The sequence below is a fragment of the Xiphias gladius genome, chromosome 19 (genome assembly GCF_016859285.1).
Source record: "Xiphias gladius isolate SHS-SW01 ecotype Sanya breed wild chromosome 19, ASM1685928v1, whole genome shotgun sequence".
NCBI classification, from domain to species: domain Eukaryota; kingdom Metazoa; phylum Chordata; class Actinopteri; order Istiophoriformes; family Xiphiidae; genus Xiphias; species Xiphias gladius.
The window spans coordinates 196,537-215,905 of record NC_053418.1 but is presented as its reverse complement, the minus strand read 5'-3'; the positions used below and the strand labels follow the sequence as shown (position 1 = coordinate 215,905).

At 42.2% G+C, this 19,369-nt stretch overlaps 1 protein-coding gene across 15 annotated transcripts in view; it reads right to left on the bottom strand.

The window, feature by feature from the left end:
- grin1b (glutamate receptor, ionotropic, N-methyl D-aspartate 1b) overlaps window positions 1–19,369 on the bottom strand; it is an 86,053-nt gene that overhangs the window by 56,523 nt on the left and 10,161 nt on the right. For 12 of the 15 annotated variants that reach the window (XR_005709507.1, XR_005709513.1, XR_005709514.1 and 9 more), the window contains 4 exons: window positions 16,017–16,151; window positions 12,592–12,768; window positions 2,554–2,616; window positions 1,531–1,628 (listed from right to left, as the gene is read on the bottom strand). Coding sequence is in view for 7 of the 15 variants with exons in the window: in XM_040155000.1 (XP_040010934.1) it covers window positions 1,531–1,628; window positions 2,554–2,616; window positions 12,592–12,768; window positions 16,017–16,151 (473 nt within the window). In the remaining 8 variants the exon portion in view is untranslated. The remainder of the gene's footprint in view (window positions 1–1,530; window positions 1,629–2,553; window positions 2,617–12,591; window positions 12,769–16,016; window positions 16,152–19,369) is intronic. The other 3 variants (XR_005709512.1, XM_040154998.1, XM_040155002.1) reach the window with 1 other exon arrangement.

Below are 19,369 nucleotides of genomic sequence, written 5' to 3'. Positions count from 1 at the left end.
TGATCTTAAGACTTTCTGGTGTGACTTTTTGAATATACATCCTTGGATTTAAACTCTTTTCCCCGAAAAAAATCTGTAAACCCTTGTGTGAGGAAGATGATGAAGGCCATTTCTTCATTTCACTTTATTAAGTCAGTATCAGCATGAATACCGATCGAACAGCCCATCAGCTCGATGCATCCATACTCTCTCCTCTAGCTACTGCACAAAAACCTGCTCTTTTCAAAAGCATTTGATACTGTCAATAAACTGTCAGGGATTAAATTGATTTAGGTCTCGACGATGTTGTACTCTGTTGGTTCGATATCTGTATTACAGGATAATGGTGAAGCCCTCTTACTATCAGTAATGGGGGGCCACAGGGATCCATTCTTGGTCCATTACTGTTTACATTATACATAAATAACATTATTCTGCCTAATGAGTAGTTAGACATCTACTTTTATGCAAATGATGCAGTTTTATATGCCAAGGCACTGAATGGTCTTCAGTCTGACTTTGGAGTCTCACAGTAAAAGAGTGGATGACGTCACACGTGGTTGTCGGGTTAACTGAGGGATGGATATAAACGACAACCAAGATGGCATGTGGGAACTCCCTGGGTGTGGATGTAGCCCCACAGCTAAGAGTTCAATGTCTGGGCTGCAGAATTGTTCCTTAACAATAATGTGACCAGGGCAACAAGCGCGCCTCCTTTTTTCTTTCTGCTCTCCGATTTATTTCTGTCCACCTGAACTGTCTGAAGCCACCGATGGTACCGATGGGATCTGGAGTACCTTCCTGTAGCCATGTCTCTGTGAAACATTGAACACTACACTCAGGAAGTCCCTCACGTTCCTCACTAGGGCCGCTAGCTCGTCCATGTTATTGTCCGGCGATTTCAAGTTGCCCATGATGATAGTTGTCAGTCTCTGTTGTCTGGTCCCAGCTCTCTTCCCTTGTCTCTTTGTTCCTCCTCTGCATACTCTGTGTGTCCTCGTCTTTAATTCTACAGGGATGTCCATTGTTCTTGTCGCCACGCCGGCCAGCTTCAGCACAATCAGCTGGTTCCTGGTGTAAAAAATGCGACTTTGGAGCTGCTACGCAACAGTAGCATAGCTGAATGTAAACGCATAACACTGCACTCACTACAAAGTAAAAAAAAAAAAAAAAAGACCAGCACTGTCTTTACTAGCATGTTTAGAGAGGACGCAGCTAAAATAAGTTACTAGTAAACATTTAAAGAAGCTAAAAAGTTGGAAAAATAAGAACACGAGCAGGAACAACTGCAACAGGCTGCATGCATACCTGGCGCACTTGCACAAAAAGAGAAGTACAGCAACACACTAGCAACCACCTTACAACAAGCTAACTACCACATAGATCAACCTTGCAACTTGCTCATAACCACAGAGTAGAAAGCAACCAAACTGCAATTAACCCAAACACCCAATCAAATGCCTTCTAACAACCTAGTTACAACATAGTAACAAACTAGTAATACCCTGGAAACCACCTGGAAACCAACCCCAACACCTCTGTTAAACCAACCTGGCAGAGAGGATGATGACTCGAGCCTCCAGGTCTTTGGCTTCCAGCAGCAGAGCCGTCAGGTTGGTGTCCTGGCTGAACAGCAGCACCTTCTCCGCCTGGAGGATCACCACGCAGGCCGACAGGTGACAGTGCAGCGTGACAGGCACCATCGTAGGACATTGAGAAAAGACGGCAGAACAAAACACCACAGAACACATCATAGGACAGGTATCATTAGCTCAGACCCCTCAAGATCCCCTCCCACTCCCACCCCACACCCTGCCCCGCCAACCCCAGCCTCGACCATGCTCCCTCTCACCCACACTACCACGGGAGGAGGGGGGGCTGGGCCAAAAAATGGAGACAAAAAGTGTTGAAGATCTGCTGAACTGAAAGGAAACTCAAAGTTGAAGCTTGAATACAAAGAAGGGGCAAAAAGTTGTGCGTGGTTTGGTGGCACATGCAAACTGAGGCGCTTTCAAGACTCCAACCAACCAACCAATCAGGGACGTGCATGTTAGAGAGCGCCGATGCAACCGCAAATTAAAAAAAGATTTGAGTGAAGAGAAGGTAGAGGGGGAGGAGGAGGGAGGCAGGGAGTACAGGAACAGCAGGGGGAGGGGGGAGGAGAAAGTGGTTCATTTCCCAAAACAAAAAGGAAAAGGTTTGATGTTGCAGAGGAGTGAGAGGATCCTGTTGGGCGGTGTTCCTCGGATCTGCAGACAGAGCCAAGCCTCAGCCTGGCTGCATGCAACCCTTCACATGGAAAAAACTCAGTGGGGAGGAAGAGGGGGAGGTGGGGGGAGGAAGAGGAAGGGCGGCTCTCCTGCAAGTGTAAACCCATTCCCGGTGTGCAGGACTCATGAAAAATCAAAAGAAAGAAAAGAGATGGTGGAGAAAAGACGTGCCACCAGGATAAGAGTCTATCTCTGGAGCTGGGTTGGATTCTGGGCGGGCGGGGCTGACTGGTATTTGGCTACTACTGGGCGAGCTCAGAGATTGGTTGGGCGGCGTGCATCATTTGACCATGCAAGTTTATACCTTGGGTGTTCTCCTGAAGTCAAAGTTCTGTTGGTCGAGGTTTTCATAGTTCCTGTTTTTAGTCTGATGGGTAATGTGCACAGAGAAAATATGCAGACACAGAAGAAGATTATAGACAGTCAGAAAAAATGGGGCCAGTAAAGCATCCAACAAATGATTTCTGCTTCAAGTCAGGAGGCTGGAGGGAGCAGGCAAACACATCACAGACTGTCCGCCTGTCTGTCCGCCCGTCTGTCTGTCTGTCTGTCCGCCCGTCCGTCTGTCTGTCTGTCCGTCTGTCTGTCCACCTCTCTCTCTGCCTGTGTCTGCCCATCTGTCCAACACACTGTATGTCCGCCTGTCCGCCCACCTGTCAGTCTATCTGCCTGTCCGCCCGTCTGTCTAACTGTCTGTGTGTCCACCTATCTGTCCGTTTCTTTGTCTGTCTGTCTGCCTGCATGTCTGTCCACCTGTCTATCTGTCCACCCTTCCATCCACCTGTCCATCCACCTGTCTGCCTGTCCATCAACCTGTCCATCCACCTGTCTGCCTGTCCATCCACCTGTCCGTCCACCTGCCTTTCTGTCCACCTGTCCGTCAACCGGCCTGTTTACCTGTCTGTCCACTGGCCTGTCTCTCACTCCATCTATCTGTCTGTCTATCCACCTGTCCATTTACCTGTCTATCCACCTGTCCGTCTATCCACCTGTCCAACTGTCTGTCCACCTGCCTGTCTATCCACCTGTCAGCCCACCTATCCATCCACTGGCCTGTCCGTCACTCCACCTGTCTGCCTATCTGTCTGTCAGTCCCCCTGCCTGTCCTTCTGTCTTTCCATTCACCTGTCTGTCCACCTGCCTGCCCGTCCACATTTCCCTCCACCTGTCTGTCAACCTGCCCGTCTGTCACTCCACCTGTCTGCCTATCTGTCTGTCTATCCAACAGTGCGTCTACCTGTCTGTCCACCTGTTTGTCCGCTTGTCTGCCTGCTTTAAGTGAAGTTTGGTTTTGATATTTTATTCAGAGATTTTAATAATTTTAGATAAAACGTTGACCACTTCCATCATTGATAACTTTTTTTTTTTAACATTTTCAATTAATATTATTATTCTTAGATTAAATTCTTACTCAAACAATAAAAACATTTATAGATGTTGTTATTGTGACATCAATACTCAAAATGTCCTCCCAGTTCACTGTTGATATTCAGAGACTGGAAACATTTCACAGTGAACTGGGAGGACATTCTGGGGATTGAGGGACAATAATAAGATACAGAAAATAAAACTACTCATTAAGAATTGTTTTAAGTTGTTAAAAAACAAAGCATTATCGCCTGAAACTCACTGTTAAACAACCTTAAGGAACACAGCAAAAAATAACCCGAACATGCAATAATTTCATATGTTAAGCATCTGTGAAACCAAATATACCTGTTTTTTTAAAAATGATGCATGAAACAGTGTTTTACATATGATCGATCCCGTTAAAAGACCTATATAGACCTATATATAAGGCCTATATATCAGATTTAATTTTAGAAATTGGTTAAATATTCGTGATTAGTAACAGTGTAATATAACCCAGTGACCTCTACAGTTTATTTCCTCAGTTATATCTAGTTGGGAAGATAAATTTACACCTCAGTCCTGCCTGCTGATGTGAACAGAGCTGTGTTTTATTTTTAGAGCAGACAGAGAACAAAGAAGCAGACAGACTGTTTGAAAAAGGAATCTGAAAACCTGTCGAACTCTTCACACCTGAACAACAGAGCTGTCGTCGGTGGAGATGAGAAGAAAAACAGGTTTAATTTTAGCTCTCTGCACTGGATTCATTCCTCCAACAGTAACTAGGAAGACTCAGCTAACAATGATCACAAATTAAAAAAAATCCTCTCATTGTCCGTCCTCTCCAGAGTCAGTCAGTCAGTCTCAGATGGATGATACTGTATGTTCAGGATGTGTTCGGCCTAGCTTAGCACAAAGACTGGAAGCAGGGGGAAACTGTTAGCGTCGGTCCACCAAAACAGAAAAACTCCACCTTCCGGCAACTCAAAATGATTTTATGCTAAGTTTTTCAGTCCACTTCAAAAACAGACTAATACTGCTAGCTCACTGTAAGAAGTTAGTTTAGTGCAGCAGTGAGTTCAGACACAGTTAGCCCCACAGTTACTGTCAACCAGCTAACTAAAGAGAAGTGTTACCTAGAGTTGGGTCGATTTCTGGTTTGGGCAGTCCGGTCCGGTCTAGGAGCTCTAACCAGTTTGATTTTATGCGAACCGACTGAACCAACATTTGTCATTATAACAGGTTCTTGCAAATTAAAAAGTACCCCCCATCAGCGACCTGTGCCGACAGCGTCAAGGCACTAAATCCAACTTGTATTGCATTAGTCATAAGCAATATGACAACGTGATGAACATAATATTATCTTTGTTTATTAACAGACAAATGGAGCCACTCCTGTCTGACGAGCCAAGGCCGGCAACATGATGGCGATGAAATTTCAGTAGAAGGAGAGGGCGGATGCGCACGTTGCGTCCGTTTACTATAAAGTTCGTGCGGTTTTTTTTGGTGATGACAGGCGGAAACATGGCTGACTTAGTCTCAGAGAAAACAAGGACAAAGTCTTATTTTATTGTATGTTGTTGTGCGAAATAAAACCACGATGTGTCACTCTGATCGTGGCGCCGCTTCACCCTGCTTCTTCTTATTTAGTGCTTATTGGTGGTTGGCAAACCAGCTTAGAGGTGCATTACCACAACCAAGTGAACTGGAGTCACTGCCCTCTCATTCATGAGCTCTACCAGTCTCATTAGGTTCCACTCGGGAGGATCTGCTGAATCAAATGCAACACCTAGTGGTAAACTTGGTATACTGGTCCTGTTCCTGTGTTTGGCTTAATAACAAAGCGGTTTGAAAACCCTAGCGTTAACCCGTTACCTTGTTACGTTAGAGCGCTAACTACATTCTCTGTATTGGCAGCTAGCTATGGTTCTAAATTACGCTGCCAGGGACTCAACAGTGTTAGCATCCACCTTCCAAAGAGCTGCTGTTGTCTACTCCTGTTCAAATCTTGGAAACACATTTAAAAAATGAATATGGAATTAAATGTGTTGCTACTGAGCTGTGGATCGAAGCCGCCAACAAACAAACTGAGATCTACATGTGGAGAACTGATTTCGAAGCCAAATAAACCTTTTGGGTGAAATAAAAATTGACCAAAACGTCCATATATCTCAAAAACAGGTGCGACCAAATCCACCTTTCTGGAGGTTTTTGTTGTGATCCACCACTCTTTTTCTGGTTTACCTAACTCACTAGAAAACTATAGCTATTCAGACATTAGAGACAGTTAGAGGATCTTAAGTTCTGCTCTCAAATTCTTATTCATCAAACCAACGACACTATCTGCCCATACACTGCCCCAACAAGACCTCTAATGGCAACCCAACGTTGGTTTAGCTAACGACCAATAGCTGTCCCACTGCCAAAGCTTTCCCGGCGCTTTAGAGGACTTTCTAAACTTTTGAGTTTATGTTTGGCACCTTTTAAAAAATTGAGCTGGCATGTATCAGGCAAATTTGAAAGTAATTTTTTGGGTCCCAGGGTGACACGAACTAAAAGTCCTGTAACCAGTGGGTCGAGACGAACAGACAAACACTAGCACCCTTACTCAAAAACATCAGTAAAACAACAAGCTATTGCAAAAATCAAATGTCAGGTGTAATCAGTAGAGTGTCTTTCTACATAATCTAAAGCCCAGTTAGTGAGCAGCCTCCTGTCATAAACCAGGTCAGTAAAGTTTTCTTATTCTCGGAGCAGTCCGTCTCAGATGAACCAAGCTGAGACTTTGCTCTCAGGAAACTTCCTCTGATGTTAAGCCGTAATGGCGGCGGAGCGTCCCATTAGTCCTCGACTCAATCCGCTCCAAATGTTAATCTCATTAAATTTACATCCAGAGTCCCTGAACAACACACACACACTCTCTCTGACACACAAAATCTGCGTTTATAAAGCTTTTCTTTCCCTTTCGGTTTCAGGCTAAACCAGAATGTATATGAAGTATACAGATATATAAATCTTCATATATAGTCTATGGGCTGAAGCTGTGACTGTGTGATGTTTGTTAAGTTTGTGTATTTGGATGTTGTGTGGTGAAAAAGTTAATATATGTTAAAACAAAACAAAACAAAAAGGTTAACGATGGGGTTACCTGTTCTGTAAGAGCTCACGTTGTAAATTCGGCATGTACACTAATTAACTTGGTTTCTTTTTATTTTTTGTCAGGCGATGACAGGAAACAATGAGAGAAATGCAACAAAGCTACGCAGCTGGAATCGTACCGGAGATGTTGCGGTTCGATCACTGGCGTTTTAACCCCTAAAGCCTCAGTCACACCAGCATTTAAAATTTCACTTTATTTCATATTCTAAAAGGAATCACTGCAGTTAGTAGATTGGCTCGCGGGGGCGAAGTGATTCGGTCCAAAGTTTTCGTGTTGAGCTTAACTTTGAGTTTAACTGACACGGATCTGCCATGTTGACCAGTGACAAACCACCATTAGGAGACATGAGGACAGTTATATAGATTGTGGAGAACTAGTGTACTGTTAGCGACCGAGCTAAGCTAACAAGTGCATTAGCAGGCTTGTTATATTTGAGACCTTTATTTTTGGTTTTCAATTACTTTTTATGTGAAAAAAAATATGTAAAAGTGAGAAAGACGCCGGGGGGAAGTAAACAGTACAGTAGAGAGAAAATACAGAATCTCACAGAACTATTGTGACTTATTAGCGTTGGCTAACATGTTAGCAGTTAGCTACACTTCAGGTACACTGTAGTCACCGACTCTAGAACCAAATAGCTTGCGAAGTGGTGAGGATTACTTTTGCCGTACAACTTTCTGGTGTGAGCAGGCCTTTTAAATGTCGTAGCTGTGTTTTACTTTATGGATCAAAATAAATTGACAATGACATTTACTATGAAGCAGCGGCACAAATTCACCAAATGCTAACGTATTGCGTAATGAACTGCATCTACGTTTATATGTTGTCAATGACTTGTTAGCCGAGTTATGATTACATTGTGTTAAAATAATTTAAGTCTCAAATAAAAGCTGGTACTTAAATAAAAACAGAGGGGTTCAGGTTTAATTAGCTGTACACATTAAAAGTCTTCAAACGTTACAATACTAATCAAATAAACAAGAGTCTTGTGTAGTTTAATTAAACCAATGTTTAGTAGGATATGTAGGTGGTGTCTGATCATAATTCATTCAGCTGATCTCAGTCAGGCATTTCTCGGACTCCACGATCTGAGGTCACAAAACACGACAAATATTTAAAAACAAAACGCAAGGTCTATATATCACACGTCAGGTGATTAGTGGTGATAACAGATATTCCCAGATCAGATTTTACATTCATGCCCAGAGTGTTAGGGAGTGTTGAGGACTCCCTTCATAACAGCTGTCAGCATGAAAGAGAGGGATTATGCACTTTAAACTGCTGGAATGCTTTTAGTTTGAAACTCTTGAAATATTGAGTTTTAATCTCTTTTTTTTTTTTTTTTTTAAATCATTTTTAGCTAAAGCTCGAGGAGCAGAGCGTGACTGACGTTAGCGCTGTGGAAATGTACGTCTTTTGAATTAATCACTATAGTGCAGGTAATTAAAATGTCTTATTTCATGCCAGCAATTATTTGAATAATTATTTGAATATAAGAGAATTTACAGTATAAAGTGAGTACACTAAGTTCACCGTGACTACATGAGTCGTCTGTATCCAGTACGCTTCAGTCTGACTGTACAGCGGCCTGTGCGCTGCTGTGACATTTATCATTATTACATTATGAATCACATCAGACAGATGTTTAATTCAAAGACAACACACGCTACCGCTCTGTTCACCTACTTTAACTAATGTGCTGTAATATTCATGTCTGCTGCCTAACTCGCTCCCACTCTCCTCTAACATTCATAAGGTCTTTGGCTCAAACCGTGAGACAGGAAGTCACATGTAAACTTTTCTACACTAACTCCTTTATTTTCCTCCATTCGCTCCTGACTGAGTTTGTTATGAAAATTGTTGCTGCTGTGTCTTTCATGCTGTGTAATCAGCCCATGGACACTATTTGTGTCTTTTAGCTCAGTTTCGACACAGAAAAGTGTTTGGTAAAATATTCTTGACGCAAAGTTCACCTACTAAGCCACTGACCGTGTCCCGTCGCATGGTCGTATCCACATTTTAGAAATAAAATACTAAGTTATCATGAGTCCAAATTCCCGAAATACACACAAGCTAAAAACACCATCTGTAATTATTCAGGGTTCAACATGTTCTGTAAATCTTAATTTAAATGTAGGTTTTACTGCTGCCTTTTCCATTCTGCCGCTTTCATTCACAGCTCTGTTTCCTCATGAATTGAATTTTCTTTATTAACCCGACGCTCAGTTCTCAGCTCACTGCACAGAGGTCTTGGGCGGATGGATACACTGTTCTTCAACAAGAAATAGTTCCAGGGTATAACTGCCTCTAAAACCACACACTGGTTTCTACATTTCTGTTTGTGTCCAGATTAAACCAGTGAGATGTAACGTGTTGACCAGTGATTTTTACAGGTGGAGGTTGTAGGGACCTGCAGACACTACTCAGGGTTGAAAAAGGGTTTGCGAACCGTGTTTTTCAGGTTAAAAAAAAGTAATTTCATCTTCTGTATCTTTTCATTCACAGTTGGAACCGAACATCAGTCAAAAATAAGACACACAACATTTAAAGTTCTAGCTTAAACTCCCATTACTACGGAAAACACTCATTTTACATAAACTGTATATTTTTTTGCTAATGTAATTTATTATTTGCTCGACTGATTTAAATGCTTTTTGTTGATGTTCTTTAACGTCTGAAACCAAACCTCCACGCGACAATGCCTCTACTCTACTACACCTTTTTCTTCATCCTCACTTCATCTCGCTTTTCTCCTGCAGCTTTATTCGGTTTTCCTGGTCGGTTTTTCCACAGTCTTTCACACTCTGATGCTCGTATCAGTCAAAGTGAGAATAAAGCAGATCTGACTGGACTCCGCTGTCTGTCTGCTGACGTGTGGACAGACAGTCAGACAGACAGGTGGTTTAACACTGAGGCAGGTCGACAGCTGCGACAGAAGCAGCTGAGATGTGTTTGCACGACTCCGACTCTCCGTCAGTGTCGAAGTGATGAGAAACCAGACAACAGACGGAGGTGAAGAACTGAAAGATGATATGGACGGACAGACAGACAGACAGACAGACAGACAGACAGAGAGAGAGAGAGAGAGAGAGAGACCGCTAAAGAAATAGAGGAAAGCAAAAGGAAGAAACTTTAAGCTGTTTTTGAACTGAAGGAGGAAAAATTAAAGTGAGAAAAACATAAAAGAACATAATAAAAAAGCAGAAAAGGAAGATAAAAAGCACTCAGGTCTCAAACCTCCACCAAGACCTCACAGAGATCGTTATTTTACCTAAGAACGCAAAAAATTTAGACTTTTGTGATCTGTATCTCTGGCAAAAAACACAGTGATGGAAAATCATGGGACGCATGACGGGTTCTGTTCAATCAAATCAGGACTTTAGTTCTGGAGAAAATAAGGAAGACATTCAAATTATTCTCACAATGTTGAGCAGGCTGCCTGCTGGTGTAGAAAAGCCTTAAAAAGCCCTGGTTTCAAGTTTCCTCAAAAAAATAATAAATAAATAAGAGGGTATTAAAGGTACTAAAGTGTTGAATATAAGGAACCAAGGTCTTGAATATTTAATTTCTTGGCGACGTTAGTCATGAGATGTTTGTTTCTGTGGCTGCGTCCGTCAGGAGACGTTCACCTCCACACCAACACTGTCACTGCTGCTGCTACCGGAGATGGAGGATCATCAGCAGACAGTGGACAAGAGTTTAGGAGCAACTTGAATTAGGTCATTGCATTTAATTGGTTAATTGGGTCCAGGTCACGTTAATTGATTAAATATATCACTAGGAATTGTTGTAAACTGAGGTTCTGTCATTCTTTGACCGGTATCACTATGATAATCGGCATCAGATGACATCTTCCATTTAATCTGGTGGACACTGCAGAAACCCCGTTCATGCACCCTCGTCTTGTCCTGGATCATTTTCAGGATCTGACATTGAATCAGAACATGAGAAACCCGGGTCAGCGAGTAAGTTCAGTTGTAGTGTCACATGTTTCCTGTAATGAGTGCAGTTTGTCACTGAAGTGTCGTGTCCAGCTGTGTCTTTGGTTCCAGGACATCTCAGCCGCTCTGACATTACAAAGTGAGTTACCTGAACAGGTGAGGGTGAACCAGTTTCGTTCAGTCACTACAGCGTTTCCTGCCTACATCACCTGATCAGCAGTAAAGAAAGGAAGCGGAAAAACGATTCACCCTCTACGTTCCTGGTGTCCAAGGTTCAGCGTGTTGATCTGATTTTTTGTTTTACTAATGACACACCTGCACGGATCAGGTGCTTGCAATGCGCAGTAGCCCGATTTCTATGAGAGTGCTCCAGCGGTCATATCCAGGTCTCTCAAAATGTGGATAAGGACTGATGCTGAAACAAAGATATGGCATTTGCGTGGGCAACACATACTGTAACCAAGATCCCCCAACACCTGAGACAACACAGTCAGGTACAGACGTGACAGAGAGCAGCTGGACGTGGAGGATTCAAAGACAAATCTGCACCGACGCATGATCGGAAACCTGGAAAAAATACCGGAATAAAACATAAAAATAGAATTTAGGAAAAAAAAATGATATTTGGAATCCTGTATACACCGAGGTGAACGAGCAGGGTTCTTTATGACCCCTATTAATCTGTTGAACCTATTCTGATGGCTGCTGACTAACAAACTACACAGGATCAAACACAAAATGTTCTTGGTGGAGATTAAAAAACAAAGAAAAAGAAGAAAAGAAAAGAAAAAGCAGCGATGAAAGAGAAGCTGCGGTGAAGCCTCTGGCAGAAAGGATACCCAAGCCAGGAGGATGACGGAGGGATGACGGAGGGATGACGGAGGGATGATGGAGGAATGACGGAGGGATGCACAGAGAGCAGTTTCAGTTCTACAAACATTTCGAGAAGGCAGAGCTGCTGATCATGCAACAAACCTAAGAGCAAAAAAAAAAAAGAAAAGGATTTTTATGGAAATTTCAAATCACCATTACACCGTGTGAGCCTTTGAGCCTGTGAGTCCATTTTCAGGGTGAAGACTCTGATAGATGGACACAAACATGTAGGCCTGGCTGGGAACCAATGTGACCACAGAAAAGAATGAAAACTATCAGGAGAATAAGACCCTGTAAAAGTTCAGTGACTTCAGACACAACCTGTGTATTTACACTGAACCGGAACCACCGTCTCTCCCGAACCTGAACCACAGAGCTGTCGTTGCTTAAACCGAGGACGGGACTCTGGATGTGAACCCGGTCTCTGGCGTCACAGTCCTGATCTTTGTATGTCCCCCATCCACCCTGACTGTCTCCTAGCAACACCAGTGCACATCATAAATGTGTCACTTCATTCATTTAAAAAAAAAAAAAAAAAAGCGTCCTCTGAACGTGATCCAGCCCGAGATGATGTGACCTGGAAAACAGTTCAGTGACTACATATATACTTATATACACACACACACACACACATGTATATACAAGTATATATACGTATAGAGACAGAGGGAGGTGGAGGTGAGCGGAGGAGGCAGAACCTCCGTGCTCCTCTGACAGGTTACAGAAGTGAAACTGCAGTCTGATGGACGGAGGAGAGGCGTGATGAGACCACACACACACACACACACACACACAAGCTCATTATTTTTCATGCAGGATTAGAACAAAACACACTCACAACAGCATCACACACACCGTTACATAAACACACGACATGCAGCGCACACGTGTTTTCATACTGACTGTGTGTGTGTACACGTTTGTGTCTGTGTGTACACGTGTGTGTGTGTGTGTGTGTACACGTGTGTGTGTGTGTGTGTGTGTGTGTGTGTGTGTGTGTGTGTATCTACGAGCTGACCTTGGTCTCTCTCTCCTCCAGCAGGGTCTCCAGTCTCTTCTGGGCGGCTCGGCCCTCGTGGTCGTCGCTAACGATCAGGATGATGTGGTTCCACCTGAACTCCCTCATCAGGTCGAACCAGACGTGAGCCTGGTGGGAGTAGGGAGGCACCGTCCTCAGGAACGACAGGTGGATGCTCTGAGGAGGAAGAGGAGGATGAGGAGGAGGGTATTAGCCTTGTAACTAACACTCAACATCCAAACCTGAGAACTTGCTGTTAATTTAGAAAAAAGAGAATGAAGGTGTTGTACGTGTGAAGTGCGATTTGTCCCAAGGGGAGAGATGACTGAGCCCAGATCAGACGTGATGTATAGTCTTTACTGACACTGGAGGAAGCTGAGGCTCGGATGAAGATGAAAGAGGCCACTTTTCTCATTTTAATCTCTACTGTCCTTTCAACCCTGATTTATGGAGCTTTAATTCAGTAACGTTCTCATCATGCTTTTGTGTCTGGTGAATGTCTTTCTACAACATGGAACATGAGGGTGCAGTGTATAATGTGTTAACTGATCTGAACTGATGAGCTACAGATTTAGTTTTGTTTGGTTCTGCTTGTTTAAATGATTCTGGTTACACTTATGAGGCTGTGTGTATATATTTAACCTCCACTGGATATCTCCTCTGTCTCTTATCTTGGTGATGGATTGTCATTACGCACTGATCAGCCTCAGCCACAACATTAAAACCAGTTACTGGTTATATATACACAAAAACACACACACACACACACACACACACACACACGTCCAATTACTTTTGAACCCCTAAACTTTGGGCACTGTGTGTTTAGGGCCATATCTCAAACGCTGTTCTCTCTGTATTGATGTAAACCTGCTCAAATTAAAGCTTAGACTTGGCTCTCTAATGTAGTTTCCATGATTTTATTTCAGATTTAATGAGCAGAGGCTCAGAGCCTGAAGAAAAAAAAAATGTGCAGCTGTCCAATTACTTCCAGTCTTGACTGTATATATAACATTAAAACCAGTAACTGGTTTGTTGTGGCTGATTGGTGTAAATAAAACTGACATGACGAGATAAATAAAACCAAAACTATCTGCATGGATAGATTCCGCTAGAAGGAAAAAAGGGGGAATATTTTGTTTTTGTTTTTGAACTGATCTTTGAAGTATTTCACTTTTAAGTGTAATTTCATTTTATTTTTATTTTTAGCATGAAAAGCAGAGCAATGAGAAACACCAGCTGTGGATTGGACTCAGTTTTAAAACTGGTTTCCACACAGTGAGGAGCAACAAACAGAGAAACAGAGAAATTACCAAGTTATGAAATAAAACAAATTCACAACACTTGTTATACCTGAGCAACAAACTCGAGTTTTAAAAGTGAAAGCTAAAAAAAATAAAGAAAAAATAAAGAAAAACAAAACACAAACAAAACAAAAAAACCCACATTTGTCAGAATACAGCAGGAGAGACAATAACTGAAATGTAGAGGGAGGACTTCTAATGTGATATGGGATTTTATTCCAGATCTTAGTGCTGTATGCAGTATGTGCACAAACGGGATCTTAAACCATCATTCTTATTAAGAGCTGCTGTGGCGTTCAGTTCTCTCTGGTGGCTGGTTGTTTCTGTTTCGGCAAACTAGAACAAACTGAAGGGAGAAGACAATTATGCGCTTGTTGGTGCATTATAACTCCCTCTAAGTGCTGTGTGGTTCTGCAAACAGTGATGAGTCCAGAGGGAAAGTTAAAGGTGAATCTTGTGAACTCTGCTGTAAAATTCAACTCTTTTAAAAGTCTCTTCAAGTGTGAGGTGGGTGTCGAGATAAAACGGGATATTGAACATCACTACAGTCGGAGACATACATGAAAGTAACCTAGGACGATGGACGTACATACACTTATTTCACATTTATAGTTAAATCATGTGTCTGACACCACTTAAATATTCTACAACCTGCTTTTAAATCTGCTGCTGGTGAGAAAATCAAACACACTGTGACTCACTGTTGGTTCACCTGGAACTGTCTCCACCTGAAACACTGACTGATAAACACGTGAATATTTCATTACTAGTCTGAATCCTCTGAAATAAACTGGAGAGTAACTGGAGCGTTGCTCACTGGGAGTCCTGGGATATTCTGGGACTGATGACACTCTGAATGATTTCATCAATATTGTAAACCTGAGACAGACTCTGAGAGGTTTCCAGTTCAATCACATGTCTTAGAGACTGAGAACTGGGACAAAGTGGTCCAAATATTCTACAACCTGCACTTAATGGAGCCTGAAAGCAACCCATGACACTCTGAACATGTTTGAGCTCTGAAACTCTCGGAGCCCTGCTCACTGCAACACATCTACAGCAACACCTGGAGAATGACCTGGATCATGTACCGATCCCAAACGCTCCTAATTACTCACTCCTCTTAACGGGGTTATTAAATCTGATAAATAATAAGATAAACACTGTAAGGAAAAATAAAAAATGTAAGAGTAGGAAGCAGTGCTAAGAGCAGAATACAGAACATAAGAGCAACAAAAGCTTGTATTGTATATGTATATGTAAAATAATGCACCTGTTTTCTAAATTTAGTTTAACGTCTACAATGTTTAAGACGACACACTGTCTGTGATCTTGATGTTATGTTTGGATTTTCAGCAGCTGATCATTCAGAAATATTCCCATCCCATGCGCTAACTCAAACCAACAATGTAAATCTTTATAAACTCCTCCAAAAAGTATAGTTTCATTTTTTTAAAAAGGCTCAGTAATTTCCTAAAAACAGCTGCTCACTCTGGTTTTTATCCAAAAAACATCAGGAAATAGTGCATTTGTTGGGAACTATTTTCTCTAATTCCACTTCTATTGCCCATATATTTCTACTTTAATCCAATTTGCACACAGCCGACTTCACGTAAGCTTTTCCAGTGCAGTGGGGGGGGGTATAGTCCAGCAGCTCAGCCTAGCCCCAGGTTGGGTCGGGTCAGTTCATTGAAGTGTCGTGTTGTTGCGACTTCATGACGTTACGGCGGTCCCCTGCTGCAAAACGTATTTATCGGAAACCTTGTTCTAGTATGTGCAGTTGAAAATCACTTGACTAGTGACAGACAGTCCTTGTCTTGTTTTTAACTTGTTCTTATTGACTGTTTTTTTTCCCAGAACCATAAAGACTGAACTGATTCATCCGAAGGAGGTTTGTGGCAACCAGTGATTACTGCCAGTCAAACAGATTATTTGCTGAGTGCAGGTAAGTACACCTGGATGTCATCTGCGTAACATTGGAGGCAGATGTTCCTGTGCGATTCCTGATTTTAGCTCCAGCGGAAGAGAATACTGAGAAAATATTAAAAAGGACCCCGGATGGAGCTCTGAGGAACACCTCAGGAAACGTCACCCTGTGAGGCTCAAGTTGATTCGGGTTACCTTGTCAGAGTAGATGGACATGCGTGTCGTCAGGCCGACCACAGGGATTCGGTAGAAGCCAGCGGTGTAGGAAACCGGCGTCGGAGTCAGGTGGTCGTTGGATTGAGGAGGGTGACTGACCAGGATTGCGTACACCTGCAGAAGAAGACGACGACGACATAATTTATTCAGATTTTCATTTAAGCTCGCAGTTTCCATGCAGACTGGAGTCCCGGTTATGAGACTGATCCTGCTGAGGCTGAGATCATATTATGTCATAAATCATGCTCTGCAGGAAATACTGAAAATAAACAGCTTTATATTGTTTTCTGTCAGTTACTCCAGTTACTCAGAGTCTAGTCAGAGGTCTGAGGAAACTCTGCTGAACAAACAGAACAAACACTACAAATATGAAGATTTATTCCTGTAGCCTTCGTTATGGACACCGACTAACTCCTGAAGCTGTGTGCCATTTTCTTTTTCAAACATTTTTGTCCAAAGTTTCAGTTTGTGGATATATTTTTCCATTTCATTGGACTTCCTTCAATCTACAGATTGTGTGCAGTGCTCAAACTACATGATACATTAGTGGCATAAACAGCCAAGAGTAAAAACATTTCCACACATCAGTTTCAGTATAAGCTGGTCTGTGGTGACGCTGTGCCCTGAGCGTTTTCTCTGATTTCAGCAAAATACCACATAGATACACAGAGACTAGAGAGAGCGAATGCATCACACATGGAGAGAAAACACACTTTTAAAGAGACATTATAGCCCTGACAGAGAGAGTGTGTGTGTGTTGCTGTCTGTATAATCCCTCCATCTTTCCTCTGGGAGGATGGAGGGATTAAATCTGTGTTTCTGCAGAGAGAGAGGATGTTAATCTGACGGCCATCTTTCTCTGTTTCTCCATGTCTCTGTCTCTCTCAGTTTCTGAATGCCTGTCTCTGTCTCTCTCTCTCTGAGGTTTTGTTTGTCTTTATTTTCTTGTCTAGTTTCCTGTTATTAGTTTTTATTGGTTCAGTTTGGTTCAGTTTGGCTCAGACACAGCGGCTGTTCAGCGGAGGAGCTCAGCTATGCTGTTGGCCAAAGAGCTGTCGCGCTGTTTGTTTTTTATATGAGCCATCATTAACAAAGGAGGCAGCTGACTTACAGTGGAGAGTCCTGCACAGGATAGTAGCAGCCAGTGCCTTTCTTTCTGTTATTAATCAAGGTTTGAGTGATAAATGTCCTCCTTGTTCTGACAGACAATGGAGCGTATGTGCCGCTACCACTGTTCATGTTGTTGGAGAGTTTCTTCAGAAAGATCGGGGAGGTTTCTTTCAGCAGGAAGAGGAAAACTGATGGTCCAGTAGACACTGATCAATTCAGAGTGACGTGGGCTTAGGGTGATGTGTTGATCACTGTCAAAGAAAACCAACTTATTTTTTCTGTGGAGTTGACGTGAGTTACCGATTTTGTATTTATTTTATTCAGTCATTTATTTATGTGTTTCAAGGATGATTGTATTTTTCTAAACAGCTTGTTGAATAAATTGGTAGAAGAAAATTACTTTAAAATCCAAATCTCACTGATGTCTTTCTGATTCTCTCTCCCTCTCCCTACCATGTTGGCCTAATTCCCTCCACAAAGGAAACATGTTACTGAAGGATGCTGACTGTGAAAACATTTTGTTTCTGTTTCTTTAATGCTCTCAGTTTGTCTTAAGGTTATTTTTACCCTTTAAAATCCACCGTCTCACCTGTGGGACACCTTGTCCTTGGTAGAGCTACTTCAGTTGTGTTCTGGTCTGTACTGGACTCAGTCTTCACACAACCTGGACAGATTCTACATTATTTTAAATCTCTAAGTCTCCCGATTCTATCTGTGTAAAGCATTTTAGGATCCTCATGTCACTGCAGCAGCTGTCGCCACAGAACTGGTTCAGACCTGTGGCTCCAAACTGTTTCTACCACCGGCCGGAGATTCACTTTTTATGCCGAAAAAACCGAGATCTCCACCTGGTTTGTGTCTCCGCAGCTTTGGTTCAGTGTCTCTTCTGCTCATTCTGACAGTTTGTTTGTAAACTGGCAAGAGATTCCTTTCAAAAGAGAGCAGGGTCATGACTGTGATCAGAAGGGTTGAAGAACAGGAACCTTTCTTTCTATTTCGGGTACATTATTTTTAGGCTTGTGGACATAAGTGGGGGTGTGATTTACTGGGACTACAAAGTGTAGCTGTGTTTACATCGTCTGTATAAGAGATCTTGATAAACCAACTGTAAATAACTGTCGTTACTTTTTTTTTTTTTTAATTCCTGCCGAGGTTTCAAATTAAGAGCCTTCCAGTAACTCAAAGGGCATAACCGCCGTCTTTTCTGGTAGGTTTTTAATGAGAAAAGTCTAATTTACCAGTAACAAGGGGCCACAACTACACACTGCTTTAAGTAAGACCAAGCTATAAGTTTTGCAACTACAGTTCCCATGATGCTTTGGGGGATTTAAACATACAGTGAAATATCCGTCTGAGCAACAACTAGAGCCCAGTTTTTTTAGTCTATATTTCTTCACATTCAGTCAAACTGTCCCATTAAAAGCTGTTGAAATTAGCTGTGATCAGCTCCTGTTGCAGTGTAGCTGCTGACGTACTGACAACTATCACTGGGTCACTGTGATACCGAAGGAAACTTATAAACAGGGAGATTCTGAATGGAGTTCTGCAGCCTCTTTTTCTTCTGGTTTCTAAGCGGATTTCTGGAGCTTTATTCTGCAGGGACATCAGAGATCATGACATCCTCAGGAGGTGGACGTCACACTGAATCATATCAACCTGTGTTTCATGTCTGTGTTCAGATCTGACTCCGTTAGGACTGAGAAAGAATGGGATTTTTTACTTAACTGCAACAAACTGCAACTAGATTTAGAAGTAAAACATGACTGGTGACCGGTTTTCTAACTGGTTTTCTGAATGTGTCTGAATGTGATGAAATGAGACATGAAGTCAGAATGGGACCCAATCTGACCTGAGAGCAGCAGCTCTACAGACAGTTTATTCTTTAAGTGGATGCTGCAGATTATTTCTGTGTGGAGGAAACTTCTCTAACAATAAACCAGACAGATGAGACTGATGACAGATATGTCTCAGATTAAATGGGACAGACTAAACGAGACAAACGAGCTGATGTTCGCCATCTCACCTCGATTTTCCTGCAGCAGCTGCTCCTTCATACGTCACTCCATGTATTTAATTCGTCTTTAATCACAGATTCACAGCTGAATGTCACAAAGGCGCTGCTGAGAAACTTTAATGTTTCAGATAAAAAGATCTGAAGTTTAATTCTGGAAACTTTTAAATGAGACTTTATTTTTATCATCTGAAGCGTCGTCATTTCAGCC